The sequence below is a fragment of the Micromys minutus genome, assembly GCF_963924665.1.
Source record: "Micromys minutus genome assembly, chromosome: 1".
NCBI lineage: Eukaryota > Metazoa > Chordata > Mammalia > Rodentia > Muridae > Micromys > Micromys minutus.
In genome coordinates this window covers 147,667,679-147,686,266 of record NC_137969.1, presented here as the reverse complement: position 1 = coordinate 147,686,266, position 18,588 = coordinate 147,667,679, and the positions used below count along the sequence as shown (strand labels likewise).

At 36.6% G+C, this 18,588-nt stretch overlaps 3 protein-coding genes across 3 annotated transcripts; all 3 read left to right on the top strand.

Annotated features, from left to right (window-relative positions):
- Positions 1-366: 366 nt before the first annotated feature.
- LOC308426366 (small integral membrane protein 10-like protein 1) lies at positions 367-570 on the top strand (the record flags this gene model as incomplete). The annotated part of the gene is made up of 1 exon (XM_080924089.1): positions 367-570. One exon carries the CDS (start codon positions 367-369, stop codon positions 568-570), a length of 204 nt encoding a protein of 67 aa, XP_080780215.1.
- A 6,318-nt stretch (positions 571-6,888) lies between these two features.
- Positions 6,889-7,092, top strand: LOC308430866 (small integral membrane protein 10-like protein 1; the record flags this gene model as incomplete). Its single annotated transcript, XM_080930145.1, has 1 exon — positions 6,889-7,092. One exon carries the CDS (start codon positions 6,889-6,891, stop codon positions 7,090-7,092), a length of 204 nt encoding a protein of 67 aa, XP_080786271.1.
- A 6,317-nt stretch (positions 7,093-13,409) lies between these two features.
- LOC308427575 (small integral membrane protein 10-like protein 1) lies at positions 13,410-13,613 on the top strand (the record flags this gene model as incomplete). The annotated part of the gene is made up of 1 exon (XM_080925719.1): positions 13,410-13,613. One exon carries the CDS (start codon positions 13,410-13,412, stop codon positions 13,611-13,613), a length of 204 nt encoding a protein of 67 aa, XP_080781845.1.
- Positions 13,614-18,588: the final 4,975 nt, after the last annotated feature.

Here is an 18,588-nt window from a genome sequence, read left to right as displayed (position 1 = left end):
AGTATGTCATTAAAGAAACATTTCAAGCTGATTTACCATTAATTATTGTATATGAATTGCATAAATATCAAAGAAAAGCATGCTTATAAATACTGAAGAACAAGTGAGTGTTTCTCTACATTTTATACCGATGTATAAAAATATGAATGTCGCTATGACATAAAGTAAAACTGTAATGAGGGATAAAACGAAATGATAAAAAAGGTGAGAAAAGGAATGATAAAGGTATTGAGAGGTGCCACCTGGGAGGGAGCAGCGGCCGATGGCGTTGAGACTGAAGCGGTGGCCGCTTCATCCAGGCCACGGCTCGGTCCGGCTTGGGAGTGCGCGAAGCTTTGGAGAACCTCGACCTAGTGGGACAACGCCATGGTCCCCGCCGACTTCCCGTCCGCCCTGGCGGTCAGGGCTGTGGGCCCTGCGGCCGCTACCCCGTACGGTGTTTTCTGCAAGGTGCTCTCTCGCACCCTGCTCGCCTTCTTTGAGTTGTCCTGGCAGCTGCGAATGAACTTCCCGTACTTCTACATCGCGGGCTCAGTGATCCTCAACATCTGCTTGCAGGTACACATTTAGAGCCGCGTCTGCATTGCGCGCCAACCGGGACCGCTAGATGGCAGGCCGCCCTGTGGCACCTTCAGGGATGCGCGAGAAGAACGTGCAGTCTCGCGAGAGCAGGCTCGCTCTCGGGCGGTCTGCTCACCACTTCCCCTTCCTGGGAATTGGAGGTGGGATTTAGAAGCTACCTGGGTCGATTTAGAACAAAGATATTGTGTTCCAGCAGCAGAGGAGGTAAACAAGAAAGTATTCAAGGAACTACACATCAGCAAACACCTGGCAAATCTTAGGATATGGCAAAGGGCACAGGATGCATAATGTGAAAGGAATGTTAAGTTTTCAAGAACACAGATTTACCTCAAACTTGGGTTCTGAATTAATTTTTAAGAGTACTGGACTGTGAACTAGACATTGAATTGAATAAGAGGCCTGTTATATCAAGAATGTGATCTTAAAAGCATGCATCTCTTCCCACAAGAGGCTATATTGAAACATCGGGTCAAAGCCAGACTACAGGAAAACTTCCAAATATGACGGCAGGATTTTGAAAAAAAAAAAAAAAAAAAAAAAAAAAAAAAAAATAGTGGGACTATGTGAAGATGTTCCCGCCAAAAAGACACTGGTTCCAAAGAAAAGAAAGTCCAGTTTCACAGGAATTGACTACACCCTGGTAGTAAGGCAAATGGACCAACTATGGCTTTCTTCTTTAAAGAGAATACTTAATTCTAGTTACAGAGTAAACTGCAGATGTTACAAACCTTGACAAGTGGAGGGACAAGAAAGTAACTGGAAAGATGATGCCCTTGGGGAGTGGGAGGATAAAACATGTGTATTTGTGAACAAAAAGCATTACTGCATTTTTACCCCAAAATAAGAAAAATTTCTGCAGTTTGACCCAAAACAAAGAAAATTTCTGCAATTTTGTCCCATAAAGAGGGAAATTTCTGCATTTTTTTCCCAAAATAAGAGAAACTTCTGCCTTTTTGACTCAAAATTTGTGAAATTTCTGAATTTTGCCCCCAAATTAGAAGCATTACTGCATTTTTGCCCCAAAATATGGGAAATTTCTGCAATTTTATTCCAAAATAAGGGAAATTTCTGCCTTTTTACCCCAAAATAATGGGAATTTCTGTATTTTTGCCACAAAATAAGGGAAATTTCTGCAATTTTATCCTAAAATAAGTTAAATTTCTATCCTTTTGCTCCAAAATAAGGGAAATTTCTGCTTATTTGGCCCAAAATAAGGGGCATTTCTGCATTTTTGCCCCAAATTAAGGGGAATTTCTGTATTTTTGCCCTGATAAAGAGAATTTCTGTCTTTTTGCCCTAAAATAAGGAAAATTTCTGCATTTTTCCTCCAAAATAAGGGGAAGTTCAGCATTTTTGCCCCCAAATAATGGGAATTTCTGCAATTTTGCCCCAAAATTAAGGGAATTTCTGGAATTTTGACACAAAATTAGGGGATTTACTGCAATTTTGCCCAAAAATAAGGGAAATTTCTGCAATTTTGCTCCAAAATTAGGGGAATTTCTGCCTTTTTGACACAAAATTAGGGGCATTACTTTCTTTTTGCCCCAAATAAGGGAAATTTCTGCATTTTTGTCCAAAATTAAGTGGAATTTCTTCCTTTTTGCCCTAAAATAAGAATTTCTGTTTTTCTGGCACAAAATATGGGGAATTTCAGTCTTTTTGCCCTAAAATAAGGGTAATTTCTGCATTTTTGACCCCAAATAAGCGGAATTTCTGCCTTTTTGACCCGAAATAAGGGGAATTTCTGCATTTTTCCCCAAGATAAAAGAAATTTCTGCAATTTTGCCACAAAATAAGGGAAATTTCTGCAATTTTGTCCCAAAAAATGGAAATTTCTGCATTTTTCCCAAGATAAAAGAAATTTCTGCAATTTTGCCCCAAAATAAGGGAAATTTCTGCAATTTTGTCTCCAAAAAGGGAAATTTCAGCAATTTTGCCCCACAATAAGGGGAATTTCTGCCTTTTTGCCCCAAAATTAGGGGAATTTCTGCTCTTTGCCCCACAATTAGGGGCATTACTGGGTTTTTGCCCCTAAATAAGGGAAAATTCTGCATTTTTGCTTAAAATTAATTGGAATTTCTGCCTTTTTGCCCTAACATAAGAAGTATTTCTGTCTTTTTGGAAAAAATAAGGGGAATTTCAGTCTTTTTCCCTAAAATAAGTTTAATTTCTGCAATTTGCCCCCAAATTAGCGGAATTACTGCCTTTTGGACCCGAAATAAGGGAAATTTCTGGATTTCTGTCCCATGATAAGTGAAATTTCTGCAATTTTGCCCCAAATAAGGGAAATTTCTGCCTTTTTGCCCCAAATAAGGGGAATTTCTGCAATTTTGCATTAAAATAAAGTGGAATTTCTGCATTTTTGCCTCAAAATAATGGGAATTTCTGCAATTTTGACACAAAATTAGGGGAATTTCTGCAATTTTGCCCAAAATAAGGGAAATTTCTGCAATTTTGCCCCAAGATAAGGGAAATTTCTGCAATTATGTCTATAAAAAGGGAAATTTCAGCAATTTTGCCCCACAATAAAGGGAATTTCTGCCTTTTTGCCCCAAAATTAGGGGAATTTCTGAATTATTGCCCCAAAATGAGAAGCATTACTGCATTTTTACCCCAAAATAAGAAAAATTTCTGCAGTTTGACCCAAAACAAAGAAAATTTCTGCAATTTTGTCCCATAAAGAGGGAAATTTCTGCATTTTTTTCCCAAAATAAGAGAAACTTCTGCCTTTTTGACTCAAAATTTGTGAAATTTCTGAATTTTGCCCCCAAATTAGAAGCATTACTGCATTTTTGCCCCAAAATATGGGAAATTTCTGCAATTTTATTCCAAAATAAGGGAAATTTCTGCCTTTTTACCCCCAAATAATGGGAATTTCTGCATTTTTGCCCCAAAATAAGAGAAATTTCTGCAATTTTATCCTAAAATAAGTTAAATTTCTATCCTTTTGCTCCAAAATAAGGGAAATTTCTGCCTATTTGGCCCAAAATAAGGGGAATTTCTGCATTTTTGCCCCAAAATAAGGGGAATTTCTGTATTTTTGCCCTGAAATAAAAAGAATTTCTGTTTTTTGCCCTAAAATAAGGAAAATTTCTGCATTTTTGCTCCAAAATAAGGGGAATTTCAGCATTTTTGCCCCCAAATAAGGGGAATTTCTGCAATTTTGCCCCAAAATAAAGGGAATTTCTGGAATTTTGACACAAAATTAGGAAAATTACTGCAATTTTGCCCCAAAATAATGGAAATTTCTGCAATTGTGCTCAAAAATTAGGGGAATTTCTGCCTTTTTGACACAAAATTAGGGGCATTACTGTCTTTTTGCCCCAAATAAGGGAAATTTCTGCATTTTTGTCCAAAATTAAGTGGAATTTCTTCCTTTTTGCCCTAAAATAAGAATTTCTGTTTTTTTTTGGCACAAAATATGGGGAATTTCAGTCTTTTTGCCCTAAAATAAGGGTAATTTCTGCATTTTTGACCCCAAATAAGCAGAATTTCTGCCTTTTTGACCCGAAATAGGGGGAATTTCTGCATTATTCCCCAAGATAAAAGAAATTTCTGCAATTTTGCCCCAAAATAAGGGAAATTTCTGCATTTTTGTCTCAAAAATGGAAATTTCTGCATTTTTGCCCCCCAAAAAGGAGAATTTCTGCATTTTGCCCCAAAATTAGGGGAATTTCTGCCTTTTTGCCCCCAAATTAGGGGCATTACTTCCTTTTTGCCCAATAATAAGGGAAAATCATGCAATTTTGCTCGAAAATAAGTGGAATTTCTACCTTTTTGCCCCAAAAGAAGAGGAATTTCTGCCTTTTTGTTCCAAAATTAGGGGTATTACTGCAATTTTGCCCCAAAATAAGGGAAATTTCTGCAATTTTGCTCCAAAATTAGGGGAATTTCTGCCTTTTTGACACAAAATTAGGGATATTACTGCAATTTTGCCCCAAAATAAGGGAAATTTCTGCAATTTTGCTCCAAAATTAGGGGAATTTCTGCCTTTTTGACACAAAATTAGGGGCATTAAAGTCTTTTTGCCCCAAATAAGGGAAATTTCTGCATTTTTGCCCAAAATTAACTGGAATTTCTGCCTTTTTGACCTAAAATAAGAATTTCTGCCCTTTTGGCACAAAATAAGAGGAATTTCAGTCTTTTTGCCCTAAAATAAGGGTTATTTCTGCATTTTTGACCCCAAATAAGCGGAATTTCTTCATTTTTGACCCGAAATAAGGGGAATTTCTCATTTTTGCCCCAAGATAAGGGAAAATTATACAATTTTGACCCAAAATAAGGGAAATTTCTGCAATTTTGTCTCCAAAAAGGGAAATTTCAGCAATTTTGCCCCACAATAAGGGGAATTTCTGCCTTTTTGCCCCAAATAATGGGAATTTCTGCAATTTTGCATTAAAATAAAGTGGAATTTCTGCATTTTTGCCTCAAAATAATGGGAATTTCTGCAATTTTGACACAAAATTAGGGGAATTTCTGCCTTTTTGACACAAAATTAGGGGCATTAATGTCTTTTTGCCCCAAATAAGGGGAATTTCTGCCTTTTTGCCCCATAATTAGGGGAATTTCTGCTTTTTGCCCCAAAATTAGGGGCATTACTGGGTTTTTGCCCCTAAATAAGGGAAAATACTGCATTTTTGCTTAAAATTAATTGGAATTTCTGCCTTTTTGGCCTAAAATAAGAAGTATTTCTGTCTTTTTGGAAAAAATAAGGGGAATTTCAGTCTTTTTCCCTAAAATAAGTTTAATTTCTGCAATTTGCCCCCAAATTAGCGGAATTACTGCCTTTTGGACCCGAAATAAGGGAAATTTCTGGATTTCTGTCCCATGATAAGTGAAATTTCTGCAATTTTTTCCCCAAATAAAGGAAATTTCTGCCTTTTTGCCCCAAATAAGGGGAATTTCTGCAATTTTGCATTAAAATAAAGTGGAATTTCTGCATTTTTGCCTCAAAATAATGGGAATTTTTGCAATTTTGACATAAAATTTGGGGAATTTCTGCAATTTTGCCCAAAATAAGGGAAATTTCTGCAATTTTGCCCCAAGATAAGGGAAATTTCTGCAATTATGTCTATAAAAAGGGAAATTTCAGCAATTTTGCCCCACAATAAAGGGAATTTCTGTTACTTAAGTCTGTTGCATGGTTACTAATGCATATATTTTATTAAAGAATGGGATCAACATTACGATGAGTTTCTATATTTTCTCAGACAGAAAAATAGAAAGTTTCACAGTTAATGTGTTTAATCACATGTCTTGAATCCCTTAACAATAATTGAAAACTAGCAATTAAGTAGATGAAGAAGGATCTATTCTTAGTGAAAAATAACTGTTAATGAGTAGCAAGGACTATATATACCTAGAAGTAAAACAGAAAGTCTTCAATGGTTTAAACTGCCTGTGTTGTGCTGGAGAAATAACTTAACAGTTAAGAGCACTGACTGCTCTTCCAAAGGTCCCGAGTTCAATTCCCAGCAACTACGTGGTGGCTCACAACCATCTGTAATGGGATCTGATGTCTTCTTCTGGTGTGTCTGAAAACAGCAACAGTATGCCCACACACATGAAGTAAATAAATTTAAAAAAAAAAGCCTTGTGTTAGGTATAGGGTTTAGGGTTAGGGTATAGGGTTAGGCGTTATTGGTTGTGGTTGGGTTTAATTTATATGAATTTAGCCTGCCTTTCTGGGTAAAAAATACCTCAGGTTTGTCAAGTTAAGGTGATCTAGGTGGGAGTGAGATACTTGAGCCCTTGCAGACATCATAGAGAAAATGTGATATTTCAAGTCCCTTTACTAGTAAAAAGTACAGATTGACATTGGGCCATATCCTATTGTACAGTACTCTATCAAAGGCTTTTGTTGATACTTACTATAAAGGTATCAGAATAAAAATGGTACAGGTATCTGCAGTTAGTATACTAACATTTATGAAAACCCCAAGTATGTCATTAAAGAAACATTTCAAGCTGATTTACCATTAATTATTGTATATGAATTGCATAAATATCAAAGAAAAGCATGCTTATAAATACTGAAGAACAAGTGAGTGTTTCTCTACATTTTATACCGATGTATAAAAATATGAATGTCGCTATGACATAAAGTAAAACTGTAATGAGGGATAAAACGAAATGATAAAAAAGGTGAGAAAAGGAATGATAAAGGTATTGAGAGGTGCCACCTGGGAGGGAGCAGCGGCCGATGGCGTTGAGACTGAAGCGGTGGCCGCTTCATCCAGGCCACGGCTCGGTCCGGCTTGGGAGTGCGCGAAGCTTTGGAGAACCTCGACCTAGTGGGACAACGCCATGGTCCCCGCCGACTTCCCGTCCGCCCTGGCGGTCAGGGCTGTGGGCCCTGCGGCCGCTACCCCGTACGGTGTTTTCTGCAAGGTGCTCTCTCGCACCCTGCTCGCCTTCTTTGAGTTGTCCTGGCAGCTGCGAATGAACTTCCCGTACTTCTACATCGCGGGCTCAGTGATCCTCAACATCTGCTTGCAGGTACACATTTAGAGCCGCGTCTGCATTGCGCGCCAACCGGGACCGCTAGATGGCAGGCCGCCCTGTGGCACCTTCAGGGATGCGCGAGAAGAACGTGCAGTCTCGCGAGAACAGGCTCGCTCTCGGGCGGTCTGCTCACCACTTCCCCTTCCTGGGAATTGGAGGTGGGATTTAGAAGCTACCTGGGTCGATTTAGAACAAAGATATTGTGTTCCAGCAGCAGAGGAGGTAAACAAGAAAGTATTCAAGGAACTACACATCAGCAAACACCTGGCAAATCTTAGGATATGGCAAAGGGCACAGGATGCATAATGTGAAAGGAATGTTAAGTTTTCAAGAACACAGATTTACCTCAAACTTGGGTTCTGAATTAATTTTTAAGAGTACTGGACTGTGAACTAGACATTGAATTGAATAAGAGGCCTGTTATATCAAGAATGTGATCTTAAAAGCATGCATCTCTTCCCACAAGAGGCTATATTGAAACATCGGGTCAAAGCCAGACTACAGGAAAACTTCCAAATATGACGGCAGGATTTTGAAAAAAAAAAAAAAAAAAAAAAAAAAAAAAAATAGTGGGACTATGTGAAGATGTTCCCGCCAAAAAGACACTGGTTCCAAAGAAAAGAAAGTCCAGTTTCACAGGAATTGACTACACCCTGGTAGTAAGGCAAATGGACCAACTATGGCTTTCTTCTTTAAAGAGAATACTTAATTCTAGTTACAGAGTAAACTGCAGATGTTACAAACCTTGACAAGTGGAGGGACAAGAAAGTAACTGGAAAGATGATGCCCTTGTGGAGTGGGAGGATAAAACATGTGTATTTGTGAACAAAAAGCATTACTGCATTTTTACCCCAAAATAAGAAAAATTTCTGCAGTTTGACCCAAAACAAAGAAAATTTCTGCAATTTTGTCCCATAAAGAGGGAAATTTCTGCATTTTTTTCCCAAAATAAGAGAAACTTCTGCCTTTTTGACTCAAAATTTGTGAAATTTCTGAATTTTGCCCCCAAATTAGAAGCATTACTGCATTTTTGCCCCAAAATATGGGAAATTTCTGCAATTTTATTCCAAAATAAGGGAAATTTCTGCCTTTTTACCCCAAAATAATGGGAATTTCTGTATTTTTGCCACAAAATAAGGGAAATTTCTGCAATTTTATCCTAAAATAAGTTAAATTTCTATCCTTTTGCTCCAAAATAAGGGAAATTTCTGCTTATTTGGCCCAAAATAAGGGGCATTTCTGCATTTTTGCCCCAAATTAAGGGGAATTTCTGTATTTTTGCCCTGATAAAGAGAATTTCTGTCTTTTTGCCCTAAAATAAGGAAAATTTCTGCATTTTTCCTCCAAAATAAGGGGAAGTTCAGCATTTTTGCCCCCAAATAATGGGAATTTCTGCAATTTTGCCCCAAAATTAAGGGAATTTCTGGAATTTTGACACAAAATTAGGGGATTTACTGCAATTTTGCCCAAAAATAAGGGAAATTTCTGCAATTTTGCTCCAAAATTAGGGGAATTTCTGCCTTTTTGACACAAAATTAGGGGCATTACTTTCTTTTTGCCCCAAATAAGGGAAATTTCTGCATTTTTGTCCAAAATTAAGTGGAATTTCTTCCTTTTTGCCCTAAAATAAGAATTTCTGTTTTTCTGGCACAAAATATGGGGAATTTCAGTCTTTTTGCCCTAAAATAAGGGTAATTTCTGCATTTTTGACCCCAAATAAGCGGAATTTCTGCCTTTTTGACCCGAAATAAGGGGAATTTCTGCATTTTTCCCCAAGATAAAAGAAATTTCTGCAATTTTGCCCCAAAATAAGGGAAATTTCTGCAATTTTGTCCCAAAAAATGGAAATTTCTGCATTTTTCCCAAGATAAAAGAAATTTCTGCAATTTTGCCCCAAAATAAGGGAAATTTCTGCAATTTTGTCTCCAAAAAGGGAAATTTCAGCAATTTTGCCCCACAATAAGGGGAATTTCTGCCTTTTTGCCCCAAAATTAGGGGAATTTCTGCTCTTTGCCCCACAATTAGGGGCATTACTGGGTTTTTGCCCCTAAATAAGGGAAAATTCTGCATTTTTGCTTAAAATTAATTGGAATTTCTGCCTTTTTGCCCTAACATAAGAAGTATTTCTGTCTTTTTGGAAAAAATAAGGGGAATTTCAGTCTTTTTCCCTAAAATAAGTTTAATTTCTGCAATTTGCCCCCAAATTAGCGGAATTACTGCCTTTTGGACCCGAAATAAGGGAAATTTCTGGATTTCTGTCCCATGATAAGTGAAATTTCTGCAATTTTGCCCCAAATAAGGGAAATTTCTGCCTTTTTGCCCCAAATAAGGGGAATTTCTGCAATTTTGCATTAAAATAAAGTGGAATTTCTGCATTTTTGCCTCAAAATAATGGGAATTTCTGCAATTTTGACACAAAATTAGGGGAATTTCTGCAATTTTGCCCAAAATAAGGGAAATTTCTGCAATTCTGCCCCAAGATAAGGGAAATTTCTGCAATTATGTCTATAAAAAGGGAAATTTCAGCAATTTTGCCCCACAATAAAGGGAATTTCTGCCTTTTTGCCCCAAAATTAGGGGAATTTCTGAATTATTGCCCCAAAATTAGAAGCATTACTGCATTTTTACCCCAAAATAAGAAAAATTTCTGCAGTTTGACCCAAAATAAAGAAAATTTCTGCAATTTTGTCCCATAAAGAGGGAAATTTCTGCATTTTTTTCCCAAAATAAGAGAAACTTCTGCCTTTTTGACTCAAAATTTGTGAAATTTCTGAATTTTGCCCCCAAATTAGAAGCATTACTGCATTCTTGCCCCAAAATATGGGAAATTTCTGCAATTTTATTCCAAAATAAGGGAAATTTCTGCCTTTTTACCCCCAAATAATGGGAATTTCTGCATTTTTGCCCCAAAATAAGAGAAATTTCTGCAATTTTATCCTAAAATAAGTTAAATTTCTATCCTTTTGCTCCAAAATAAGGGAAATTTCTGCCTATTTGGCCCAAAATAAGGGGAATTTCTGCATTTTTGCCCCAAAATAAGGGGAATTTCTGTATTTTTGCCCTGAAATAAAAAGAATTTCTGTTTTTTGCCCTAAAATAAGGAAAATTTCTGCATTTTTGCTCCAAAATAAGGGGAATTTCAGCATTTTTGCCCCCAAATAAGGGGAATTTCTGCAATTTTGCCCCAAAATAAAGGGAATTTCTGGAATTTTGACACAAAATTAGGAAAATTACTGCAATTTTGCCCCAAAATAATGGAAATTTCTGCAATTGTGCTCAAAAATTAGGGGAATTTCTGCCTTTTTGACACAAAATTAGGGGCATTACTGTCTTTTTGCCCCAAATAAGGGAAATTTCTGCATTTTTGTCCAAAATTAAGTGGAATTTCTTCCTTTTTGCCCTAAAATAAGAATTTCTGGTTTTTTTTGGCACAAAATATGGGGAATTTCAGTCTTTTTGCCCTAAAATAAGGGTAATTTCTGCATTTTTGACCCCAAATAAGCAGAATTTCTGCCTTTTTGACCCGAAATAGGGGGAATTTCTGCATTATTCCCCAAGATAAAAGAAATTTCTGCAATTTTGCCCCAAAATAAGGGAAATTTCTGCATTTTTGTCTCAAAAATGGAAATTTCTGCATTTTTGCCCCCAAAAAAGGAGAATTTCTGCATTTTGCCCCAAAATTAGGGGAATTTCTGCCTTTTTGCCCCCAAATTAGGGGCATTACTTCCTTTTTGCCCAATAATAAGGGAAAATCATGCAATTTTGCTCGAAAATAAGTGGAATTTCTACCTTTTTGCCCCAAAAGAAGGGGAATTTCTGCCTTTTTGTTCCAAAATTAGGGGTATTACTGCAATTTTGCTCCAAAATAATTGGGAATTTCTGCAATTTTGCCCCAAAATAAAGAGAATATCTGCAATTTTGACAGAAAATTAGGGATATTACTGCAATTTTGCCCCAAAATAAGGGAAATTTCTGCAATTTTGCTCCAAAATTAGGGGAATTTCTGCCTTTTTGACACAAAATTAGGGGCATTAAAGTCTTTTTGCCCCAAATAAGGGAAATTTCTGCATTTTTGCCCAAAATTAACTGGAATTTCTGCCTTTTTGACCTAAAATAAGAATTTCTGCCCTTTTGGCACAAAATAAGAGGAATTTCAGTCTTTTTGCCCTAAAATAAGGGTTATTTCTGCATTTTTGACCCCAAATAAGCGGAATTTCTTCATTTTTGACCCGAAATAAGGGGAATTTCTCATTTTTGCCCCAAGATAAGGGAAAATTATACAATTTTGACCCAAAATAAGGGAAATTTCTGCAATTTTGTCTCCAAAAAGGGAAATTTCAGCAATTTTGCCCCACAATAAGGGGAATTTCTGCCTTTTTGCCCCAAATAATGGGAATTTCTGCAATTTTGCATTAAAATAAAGTGGAATTTCTGCATTTTTGCCTCAAAATAATGGTAATTTCTGCAATTTTGACACAAAATTAGGGGAATTTCTGCCTTTTTGACACAAAATTAGGGGCATTACTGTCTTTTTGCCCCAAATAAGGGGAATTTCTGCCTTTTTGCCCCATAATTAGGGGAATTTCTGCTTTTTGCCCCAAAATTAGGGGCATTACTGGGTTTTTGCCCCTAAATAAGGGAAAATACTGCATTTTTGCTTAAAATTAATTGGAATTTCTGCCTTTTTGGCCTAAAATAAGAAGTATTTCTGTCTTTTTGGAAAAAATAAGGGGAATTTCAGTCTTTTTCCCTAAAATAAGTTTAATTTCTGCAATTTGCCCCCAAATTAGCGGAATTACTGCCTTTTGGACCCGAAATAAGGGAAATTTCTGGATTTCTGTCCCATGATAAGTGAAATTTCTGCAATTTTTTCCCCAAATAAAGGAAATTTCTGCCTTTTTGCCCCAAATAAGGGGAATTTCTGCAATTTTGCATTAAAATAAAGTGGAATTTCTGCATTTTTGCCTCAAAATAATGGGAATTTTTGCAATTTTGACACAAAATTTGGGGAATTTCTGCAATTTTGCCCAAAATAAGGGAAATTTCTGCAATTTTGCCCCAAGATAAGGGAAATTTCTGCAATTATGTCTATAAAAAGGGAAATTTCAGCAATTTTGCCCCACAATAAAGGGAATTTCTGTTACTTAAGTCTGTTGCATGGTTACTAATGCATATATTTTATTAAAGAATGGGATCAACATTACGATGAGTTTCTATATTTTCTCAGACAGAAAAATAGAAAGTTTCACAGTTAATGTGTTTAATCACATGTCTTGAATCCCTTAACAATAATTGAAAACTAGCAATTAAGTAGATGAAGAAGGATCTATTCTTAGTGAAAAATAACTGTTAATGAGTAGCAAGGACTATATATACCTAGAAGTAAAACAGAAAGTCTTCAATGGTTTAAACTGCCTGTGTTGTGCTGGAGAAATAACTTAACAGTTAAGAGCACTGACTGCTCTTCCAAAGGTCCCGAGTTCAATTCCCAGCAACTACGTGGTGGCTCACAACCATCTGTAATGGGATCTGATGTCTTCTTCTGGTGTGTCTGAAAACAGCAACAGTATGCCCACACACATGAAGTAAATAAATTAAAAAAAAAAAGCCTTGTGTTAGGTATAGGGTTTAGGGTTAGGGTATAGGGTTAGGCGTTATTGGTTGTGGTTGGGTTTAATTTATATGAATTTAGCCTGCCTTTCTGGGTAAAAAATACCTCAGGTTTGTCAAGTTAAGGTGATCTAGGTGGGAGTGAGATACTTGAGCCCTTGCAGACATCATAGAGAAAATGTGATATTTCAAGTCCCTTTACTAGTAAAAAGTACAGATTGACATTGGGCCATATCCTATTGTACAGTACTCTATCAAAGGCTTTTGTTGATACTTACTATAAAGGTATCAGAATAAAAATGGTACAGGTATCTGCAGTTAGTATACTAACATTTATGAAAACCCCAAGTATGTCATTAAAGAAACATTTCAAGCTGATTTACCATTAATTATTGTATATGAATTGCATAAATATCAAAGAAAAGCATGCTTATAAATACTGAAGAACAAGTGAGTGTTTCTCTACATTTTATACCGATGTATAAAAATATGAATGTCGCTATGACATAAAGTAAAACTGTAATGAGGGATAAAACGAAATGATAAAAAAGGTGAGAAAAGGAATGATAAAGGTATTGAGAGGTGCCACCTGGGAGGGAGCAGCGGCCGATGGCGTTGAGACTGAAGCGGTGGCCGCTTCATCCAGGCCACGGCTCGGTCCGGCTTGGGAGTGCGCGAAGCTTTGGAGAACCTCGACCTAGTGGGACAACGCCATGGTCCCCGCCGACTTCCCGTCCGCCCTGGCGGTCAGGGCTGTGGGCCCTGCGGCCGCTACCCCGTACGGTGTTTTCTGCAAGGTGCTCTCTCGCACCCTGCTCGCCTTCTTTGCGTTGTCCTGGCAGCTGCGAATGAACTTCCCGTACTTCTACATCGCGGGCTCAGTGATCCTCAACATCTGCTTGCAGGTACACATTTAGAGCCGCGTCTGCATTGCGCGCCAACCGGGACCGCTAGATGGCAGGCCGCCCTGTGGCACCTTCAGGGATGCGCGAGAAGAACGTGCAGTCTCGCGAGAGCAGGCTCGCTCTCGGGCGGTCTGCTCACCACTTCCCCTTCCTGGGAATTGGAGGTGGGATTTAGAAGCTACCTGGGTCGATTTAGAACAAAGATATTGTGTTCCAGCAGCAGAGGAGGTAAACAAGAAAGTATTCAAGGAACTACACATCAGCAAACACCTGGCAAATCTTAGGATATGGCAAAGGGCACAGGATGCATAATGTGAAAGGAATGTTAAGTTTTCAAGAACACAGATTTACCTCAAACTTGGGTTCTGAATTAATTTTTAAGAGTACTGGACTGTGAACTAGACATTGAATTGAATAAGAGGCCTGTTATATCAAGAATGTGATCTTAAAAGCATGCATCTCTTCCCACAAGAGGCTATATTGAAACATCGGGTCAAAGCCAGACTACAGGAAAACTTCCAAATATGACGGCAGGATTTTGAAAAAAAAAAAAAAAAAAAAAAAAAAAAAAAAAAAATAGTGGGACTATGTGAAGATGTTCCCGCCAAAAAGACACTGGTTCCAAAGAAAAGAAAGTCCAGTTTCACAGGAATTGACTACACCCTGGTAGTAAGGCAAATGGACCAACTATGGCTTTCTTCTTTAAAGAGAATACTTAATTCTAGTTACAGAGTAAACTGCAGATGTTACAAACCTTGACAAGTGGAGGGACAAGAAAGTAACTGGAAAGATGATGCCCTTGGGGAGTGGGAGGATAAAACATGTGTATTTGTGAACAAAAAGCATTACTGCATTTTTACCCCAAAATAAGAAAAATTTCTGCAGTTTGACCCAAAACAAAGAAAATTTCTGCAATTTTGTCCCATAAAGAGGGAAATTTCTGCATTTTTTTCCCAAAATAAGAGAAACTTCTGCCTTTTTGACTCAAAATTTGTGAAATTTCTGAATTTTGCCCCCAAATTAGAAGCATTACTGCATTTTTGCCCCAAAATATGGGAAATTTCTGCAATTTTATTCCAAAATAAGGGAAATTTCTGCCTTTTTACCCCAAAATAATGGGAATTTCTGTATTTTTGCCACAAAATAAGGGAAATTTCTGCAATTTTATCCTAAAATAAGTTAAATTTCTATCCTTTTGCTCCAAAATAAGGGAAATTTCTGCTTATTTGGCCCAAAATAAGGGGCATTTCTGCATTTTTGCCCCAAATTAAGGGGAATTTCTGTATTTTTGCCCTGATAAAGAGAATTTCTGTCTTTTTGCCCTAAAATAAGGAAAATTTCTGCATTTTTCCTCCAAAATAAGGGGAAGTTCAGCATTTTTGCCCCCAAATAATGGGAATTTCTGCAATTTTGCCCCAAAATTAAGGGAATTTCTGGAATTTTGACACAAAATTAGGGGATTTACTGCAATTTTGCCCAAAAATAAGGGAAATTTCTGCAATTTTGCTCCAAAATTAGGGGAATTTCTGCCTTTTTGACACAAAATTAGGGGCATTACTTTCTTTTTGCCCCAAATAAGGGAAATTTCTGCATTTTTGTCCAAAATTAAGTGGAATTTCTTCCTTTTTGCCCTAAAATAAGAATTTCTGTTTTTCTGGCACAAAATATGGGGAATTTCAGTCTTTTTGCCCTAAAATAAGGGTAATTTCTGCATTTTTGACCCCAAATAAGCGGAATTTCTGCCTTTTTGACCCGAAATAAGGGGAATTTCTGCATTTTTCCCCAAGATAAAAGAAATTTCTGCAATTTTGCCACAAAATAAGGGAAATTTCTGCAATTTTGTCCCAAAAAATGGAAATTTCTGCATTTTTCCCAAGATAAAAGAAATTTCTGCAATTTTGCCCCAAAATAAGGGAAATTTCTGCAATTTTGTCTCCAAAAAGGGAAATTTCAGCAATTTTGCCCCACAATAAGGGGAATTTCTGCCTTTTTGCCCCAAAATTAGGGGAATTTCTGCTCTTTGCCCCACAATTAGGGGCATTACTGGGTTTTTGCCCCTAAATAAGGGAAAATTCTGCATTTTTGCTTAAAATTAATTGGAATTTCTGCCTTTTTGCCCTAACATAAGAAGTATTTCTGTCTTTTTGGAAAAAATAAGGGGAATTTCAGTCTTTTTCCCTAAAATAAGTTTAATTTCTGCAATTTGCCCCCAAATTAGCGGAATTACTGCCTTTTGGACCCGAAATAAGGGAAATTTCTGGATTTCTGTCCCATGATAAGTGAAATTTCTGCAATTTTGCCCCAAATAAGGGAAATTTCTGCCTTTTTGCCCCAAATAAGGGGAATTTCTGCAATTTTGCATTAAAATAAAGTGGAATTTCTGCATTTTTGCCTCAAAATAATGGGAATTTCTGCAATTTTGACACAAAATTAGGGGAATTTCTGCAATTTTGCCCAAAATAAGGGAAATTTCTGCAATTTTGCCCCAAGATAAGGGAAATTTCTGCAATTATGTCTATAAAAAGGGAAATTTCAGCAATTTTGCCCCACAATAAAGGGAATTTCTGCCTTTTTGCCCCAAAATTAGGGGAATTTCTGAATTATTGCCCCAAAATTAGAAGCATTACTGCATTTTTACCCCAAAATAAGAAAAATTTCTGCAGTTTGACCCAAAATAAAGAAAATTTCTGCAATTTTGTCCCATAAAGAGGGAAATTTCTGCATTTTTTTCCCAAAATAAGAGAAACTTCTGCCTTTTTGACTCAAAATTTGTGAAATTTCTGAATTTTGCCCCCAAATTAGAAGCATTACTGCATTCTTGCCCCAAAATATGGGAAATTTCTGCAATTTTATTCCAAAATAAGGGAAATTTCTGCCTTTTTACCCCCAAATAATGGGAATTTCTGCATTTTTGCCCCAAAATAAGAGAAATTTCTGCAATTTTATCCTAAAATAAGTTAAATTTCTATCCTTTTGCTCCAAAATAAGGGAAATTTCTGCCTATTTGGCCCAAAATAAGGGGAATTTCTGCATTTTTGCCCCAAAATAAGGGGAATTTCTGTATTTTTGCCCTGAAATAAAAAGAATTTCTGTTTTTTGCCCTAAAATAAGGAAAATTTCTGCATTTTTGCTCCAAAATAAGGGGAATTTCAGCATTTTTGCCCCCAAATAAGGGGAATTTCTGCAATTTTGCCCCAAAATAAAGGGAATTTCTGGAATTTTGACACAAAATTAGGAAAATTACTGCAATTTTGCCCCAAAATAATGGAAATTTCTGCAATTGTGCTCAAAAATTAGGGGAATTTCTGCCTTTTTGACACAAAATTAGGGGCATTACTGTCTTTTTGCCCCAAATAAGGGAAATTTCTGCATTTTTGTCCAAAATTAAGTGGAATTTCTTCCTTTTTGCCCTAAAATAAGAATTTCTGGTTTTTTTTGGCACAAAATATGGGGAATTTCAGTCTTTTTGCCCTAAAATAAGGGTAATTTCTGCATTTTTGACCCCAAATAAGCAGAATTTCTGCCTTTTTGACCCGAAATAGGGGGAATTTCTGCATTATTCCCCAAGATAAAAGAAATTTCTGCAATTTTGCCCCAAAATAAGGGAAATTTCTGCATTTTTGTCTCAAAAATGGAAATTTCTGCATTTTTGCCCCCAAAAAAGGAGAATTTCTGCATTTTGCCCCAAAATTAGGGGAATTTCTGCCTTTTTGCCCCCAAATTAGGGGCATTACTTCCTTTTTGCCCAATAATAAGGGAAAATCATGCAATTTTGCTCGAAAATAAGTGGAATTTCTACCTTTTTGCCCCAAAAGAAGGGGAATTTCTGCCTTTTTGTTCCAAAATTAGGGGTATTACTGCAATTTTGCTCCAAAATAATTGGGAATTTCTGCAATTTTGCCCCAAAATAAAGAGAATATCTGCAATTTTGACAGAAAATTAGGGATATTACTGCAATTTTGCCCCAAAATAAGGGAAATTTCTGCAATTTTGCTCCAAAATTAGGGGAATTTCTGCCTTTTTGACACAAAATTAGGGGCATTAAAGTCTTTTTGCCCCAAATAAGGGAAATTTCTGCATTTTTGCCCAAAATTAACTGGAATTTCTGCCTTTTTGACCTAAAATAAGAATTTCTGCCCTTTTGGCACAAAATAAGAGGAATTTCAGTCTTTTTGCCCTAAAATAAGGGTTATTTCTGCATTTTTGACCCCAAATAAGCGGAATTTCTTCATTTTTGACCCGAAATAAGGGGAATTTCTCATTTTTGCCCCAAGATAAGGGAAAATTATACAATTTTGACCCAAAATAAGGGAAATTTCTGCAATTTTGTCTCCAAAAAGGGAAATTTCAGCAATTTTGCCCCACAATAAGGGGAATTTCTGCCTTTTTGCCCCAAATAATGGGAATTTCTGCAATTTTGCATTAAAATAAAGTGGAATTTCTGCATTTTTGCCTCAAAATAATGGTAATTTCTGCAATTTTGACACAAAATTAGGGGAATTTCTGCCTTTTTGACACAAAATTAGGGGCATTACTGTCTTTTTGCCCCAAATAAGGGGAATTTCTGCCTTTTTGCCCCATAATTAGGGGAATTTCTGCTTTTTGCCCCAAAATTAGGGGCATTACTGGGTTTTTGCCCCTAAATAAGGGAAAATACTGCATTTTTGCTTAAAATTAATTGGAATTTCTGCCTTTTTGGCCTAAAATAAGAAGTATTTCTGTCTTTTTGGAAAAAATAAGGGGAATTTCAGTCTTTTTCCCTAAAATAAGTTTAATTTCTGCAATTTGCCCCCAAATTAGCGGAATTACTGCCTTTTGGACCCGAAATAAGGGAAATTTCTGGATTTCTGTCCCATGATAAGTGAAATTTCTGCAATTTTTTCCCCAAATAAAGGAAATTTCTGCCTTTTTGCCCCAAATAAGGGGAATTTCTGCAATTTTGCATTAAAATAAAGTGGAATTTCTGCATTTTTGCCTCAAAATAATG